Raw genomic sequence first — 5,207 nt, 5'->3', positions numbered from 1 at the left:
CTTGGAGTAGCTGTACTGTTTCATGCATGGTTCATTTCAGTGCAAAGTTTTTTAATTCTGGCCCTTTCAGAATGAGATCAGCAACTCTTTCCATTAAAAAAGAGAGAAACGAATTGACTTTAGACATTGTAATACATACACACAGACACTGAACTTTGTACATAAATCTACATAAATTAGAAATACTGAATAGGAAAGTGCTTGAAAAATCAATATAGCATTTGTTCCCCCTCTCCCCCCCCCCCCCAATTTCAGGTGAATGGCATACCATCTTAAAGAACTGAATGGAAATGTCTTTAAAATCCAACCCAATTTCAATTGCATTTTGATTCAATACAAAGAACAAGTGCATATTTTTGCATTTCTTCACATTCATTCTGTTATCTCTTGCTTTCTCTCCCTTTTCCTCCATCTATTTTCTTTGCCTTTGCCTCCTCTCTGATAGCACTTAGACTTTAATCCCCTTGGAACACGGATCCGTTAGGTTTGGGAACAGGGTTTTTAACTTATGATATTCTGTAAACCATCATGTTTCTATGGGGAAATGGCACTGAAATTTCATTCTTGTATAATAGCAGAGCTGCGGTAATGCCTCTTCAGGTGGTTCTTCCAACAGAATAGTAGCTCATAGTTCCATGTCATTGGGGAGGTAAATCCATTCCAGATTCCAGTCCAAACTTTAAAGAAGTTCTCTGTATAGTCTAGCATCAAAATAATCTCAATGCCTTGGGTGGCTTCTTATAATTTAGGTGAAAATGTTGAGTATATTATTCACCATCTCACTGACATGGTTCTACCAGCTGCCATTAGTGTAGCATTAGGTGGCAGAAGAAAGATGTTGCACTCAGAAGGGTAAAATTTCTGGAACTCTCTAGAGCAGGCCTGGGCAAACTTCGGCACTCCAAGTGTTTTGGACTTCAACTCCCACCATTTCTAACAACTGGTAGGGTGTTAGTAATAGTGGCGGTTGAAGTCCTAAACACCTGGAGGGCCAAAGTTTGTTCATGCCTGCTCTAGACCCTCTATGTAAAAGGTGACTCTTACACACACATACAAACATGCAATTTGTCTCTAGAGAAATAATGGCTATTTATTTCCAAATAGTGTCCTTATATAAAGGTAAAAGCATATGATAAGGAGCCTTATTTGGATTTCCTGGCTAATCCTCACAGATAGACAAAGCAAAATATGTCCAGTGTGGGGCATCATGAAGATAAACAACATAGTTTTCTGACAAATAGTAACATTCTAGGCAAAGCCTTTCACGTTTTTGTGACCAACAATGTGTAATAGGCAGATGTGGTCATTTTTCAGCTATGGACAGAACTGAAGTCTGTGGCAGGGGGATGGACAGGAGAGACAAGTTTAATACAGAGGATTTTGGGTTCTACCAAATATGAGATACAAAATAAGTTCACTAACTTGAAGTCTGGGGATGTGGGATATCAGCAGGCTCCCGTACATGAATTACAGAATACAGGAAGGATGTAACATGATTTTCTAAATACCCTGCTCAGTCAAAGCAGTAAGCACGGTACAAATCTGATCTTTTGCACAACAACAAATGTAAGGGGAACTTTACAGTTCTCTGAGCACTGGAATGGTTATTTTTCTTACTGTTTTATCAGGTGAATAATATGGTTGAGCCATGTGGTTAAAATCTTTCCTCCACTTTTGTAAAAGACTGAAGAACTGACTGGGTGGGGTAGAGGTGTAAGAAGAAGAGGGAGCAATGGCGAAGAAATTTTAAACTGCATTAGTTCACTACTGGAAAAGAGATTTCTGGAAAAGTATTTCTGGAAAAGAGAGCAGGTCCCTTAAGGTGCTTAATATGACACGGAGAGCTGAAGTGGAAGGAATATGCTTATAAAATCAGAGTGAGGGAAAATTGCTTTGCACTGGGGTGGGAAGGCTCTTTTTCTAAAAGAAATAATGAGGCTCATTTAATGTGTCATTTTAATCTTGATAGCTGCAGTTTGATTAGCATCAACATAGGGAATAAACACCAGATTTTCTTTTCTAAGACAGACTAACAATGTTGAGCTTGTAAGCAAAGACTGCGTTAAGAAAGGAAGGTTTGGCATTAACTGGTCTCTATGTATTAATATTAATATGTGAATTAACAGAAGCTCTGTACATGAGTCATCAGCAAGATGTCAGGAACATATAGGTACTAACAAAAAATAATAACAAAGCTGCTTGCTGGCTTTGGCTCTCAAGTGTGCAGACCGACATGCATGAACTCACACACAAACATATACACATACACACTATTTGACTTATTGGTTACAATTCGACAAGTCATTAAACAAAAATGATGACAACACCAGTACAAAAACTACAAATAAGAATGAGTTGCTTTTCTCATGCTGGGCTCTTCAGTATTTGATTCACTTCCTTACTCTTTCCCAAGGCTTTTAAACTATAAGTAAGGGAGTGCTTAGCTTTTTCAGACTACCAGAGCCAATTCTTCCAGGTCTTTCTGCTCTGTATGACTACTAAGGTTTTGAGCAGCATGCGCAATTCACTTACGGTCCACTCCGCATAGTCTTTAATTAAGCAAGCTAGCAGGAAAAAAAGGAGTGAAATATTGGCAAAGGGCTTTCAAACACAGATGGCTGAGAGGCAACAATCTCCTGGCAGAGGAGATCAGATGACAAACTTTTAGTTCAAGTCACACTGGGTGAAGGAGGTGTCTCCAAAGAAGTTGTCCAAAAAGCTCTCCAACTCCTACCACAATGGCTCTAACAATCCAGGAGATATAATCTTTTTTATGGCCCAAATAACTTCCTTCAGCATTTGTTAAGTGGTGTCAGCATCTCTAACCAAGGCTCAGAGGTTTTATAGCTACTTCAACACTGAAGGAGAAGCTACACTATGTTTGCACGCTTCTCCCCTGCACTGAATTCCATTGTGCCATTCCAGATATTGCTTTCCAGAGAGACAGTAACACGGGTAAGAATGATCCACCTACCTGCAGAATCAGACACACAAAATGCATTCAAGCCTCCTGCTCTCGTCTTTGAAGGCTTGGAATGCATTCAAGCCTTCAGAATTCAGCTTGTGCATCGAAACCGTACCAATTTATGAAAGGCCTGCTTGAAGTCTTCATTGGACATGGTGTAGATGATGGGGTTGATCAAAGAATTAAGATATCCCAGCCATGTGAAAAAGTCAGAGATGGCCATGTGGAACCAGCAAGCGTCTTTACAAATAGGCAATACCAAGGTGATGATGAAGAAGGGCAGCCAGCACACGATGAAGGCTCCTAAAATAATCCCTAGAGTCTTGGTAGCTTTCCGCTCTCTGGCAGCTGTCAGTTTCTTCTTTTCCAGCAAAGCATCCGATACCTTCACTTTGACCTGGTTCATGTACACCGGAGACCCTGTCTCACTGGAAGCTTCAGAGGCCTTGCAGTTTATGGAGGTGACTGAGGAGGTCGAACCAGGGGAATCCGTTATCAAATGAGCTCGGGTCAACCTTTTGCCCGTCTTCTTTGGCGTCTGTTTCAGGATTCTAGACCTGGCTTCTACATAGATCCTCCCATAGAGGATGATCAGCAGCAAGGTAGGCAAGTAGAAGGCGCCCACCGTGGAGTAGACCGTGTACAAGATGTGATCGGTGTTCACCATGCAGTCGCCCATCTCTTCGGCTTTGGACTGGCGCCAGAAGAATGGGGGCATTGAGATGGAGATGGAGAAGACCCACACCAGAGCAATCATGACAGCGGCCCGTTTGGGAGTTCTTTTGGTGGAGTACTCGACTGCATCGGTGATGGCCCAATACCTGTCCAGGGCGATCACACACAAGTGGAGGATGGAAGCCGTGCAACAAGTGATGTCCGACGAGAGCCAGATGTCGCAGACCACTTGGCCCAAGGTCCACTTCCCGGTCACAGTGTACATGGTGCTGATGGGCATGACCAAAATGGAGACTAGGAGGTCGGTGACGGCCAAGGAGGCGATGAGATAGTTGGCAGGTGAGTGGAGCTTGCGGCTCTGGTAGACGGTGGCAATGACAAAGGCGTTGGAGAGCATGGTGGCCAAGGTGATGAGGGCCAAGAGGGCTGCGAGGACAACCTTCCAGGAGAGTGGGGTGCCATCTTGGTAGACGGGGCTTTCTTGCCAGCTGCAGTTCTGGGAGGAGGGAGAGGAGGCATTGGCGTGCTGGTGGGGGGAAACCTCCAGGCTGGCGAGGTCTGCTTGGCAGAGAGGGCTGGACTGCTCCATGCCCTCAGAAGACGGGCAACTTCTGGCGCAGCGACCCCAATGGGGCAGCGCCCTCACATCTCCACAGGAGGAGGAGGAGGAGGCAAATAAGAGGGAGGGGCGGCGCGAGGGGGAGAGAGCTCGTGCGCCGGGCTCAGCCAATCGGGACGCCTCCCGCGCCCGGGTGGGCCATGGCGCGCGCCACTGAGGACCCCCCTCCGGCGGGAAACGGAGGGCTCTTCAACAGGTGCGCCTTTCCCAGTCAGTTCCCAGCCTCAGAGGAAAGCAGCAGAGGCAGAAGCCTTTTCTCCGACGGTGCATCTCTCCCACTTTATTTGGAGGGAACTTGAGGGTGGGCCGGGAGACCAAACGCAGGAAAAAGGAGGGCAGATAGGGCACCGACGCCGCCTCCTCCTCCTCAGTTCCACTCTTCCTCTCTCTCCTCAAGCTGCCCAGCCCCAGAACTTTTTCAGGAGAGGGACAGCTCCCAGGTGGGATGCCTCCGGAGTCCTGCTGTGCCAGAACCTCCCTGTTTTCTTAGCCTCGAAGTGACCGCGAGCTTCTCTCTCTCGGCGGCTTCTCTCTCTCTCTCTCTCTCTCTCTTTCTCTCTCGCTCTTCTGTCTCTCTCGCGCTCCCACTCCCTTCTGCGCGAGCCCCGCCAGGCAACTCGTGGCCACTCTCTCGGAGCTCTCGCCTCTCCCCCCCCCCCCCACTTCAAGCCACCGCCCCGCCCCTCCGCCTGCCTCTGGAGGATTCCGCTGGGTCCTAGCACCGAGGGGGGAACGGCTTTGCCCCCCACAACCTCCTCTCCACCTTCCTTCCTGATTTCACACTGTCATCTCAAGGAGCCTCAATACAGGTCCAGGTTTCTTCTTGAACACTGCCTTTGAACCATCACCATTATTATTATTATTATTATTATTATTATTATTATTATTATTATTTGGAACACAACAAGATTAGTACATAGCAAACCAGATCACTATACTGCCTGTTGT

The 5,207-nt window shown here is 46.1% G+C and overlaps 1 protein-coding gene across 1 annotated transcript; it reads right to left on the bottom strand.

The window, feature by feature from the left end:
• Positions 1-234: 234 nt before the first annotated feature.
• Positions 235-4,890, bottom strand: HTR1B (5-hydroxytryptamine receptor 1B). The gene has a single exon (XM_060752945.2). The coding sequence runs from the start codon at positions 4,227-4,229 to the stop codon at positions 3,057-3,059; it is 1,173 nt and encodes a 390-aa protein (XP_060608928.2). The 5' UTR covers positions 4,230-4,890; the 3' UTR covers positions 235-3,056.
• Between the last annotated feature and the right edge of the window lie 317 nt (positions 4,891-5,207).

Source organism: Anolis sagrei, chromosome 1, assembly GCF_037176765.1.
Source record: "Anolis sagrei isolate rAnoSag1 chromosome 1, rAnoSag1.mat, whole genome shotgun sequence".
NCBI classification, from domain to species: Eukaryota; Metazoa; Chordata; class Lepidosauria; order Squamata; family Dactyloidae; genus Anolis; species Anolis sagrei.
Note: the sequence above shows the minus strand (reverse complement) of the source record. Positions and strands in the feature narration are given on the sequence as shown.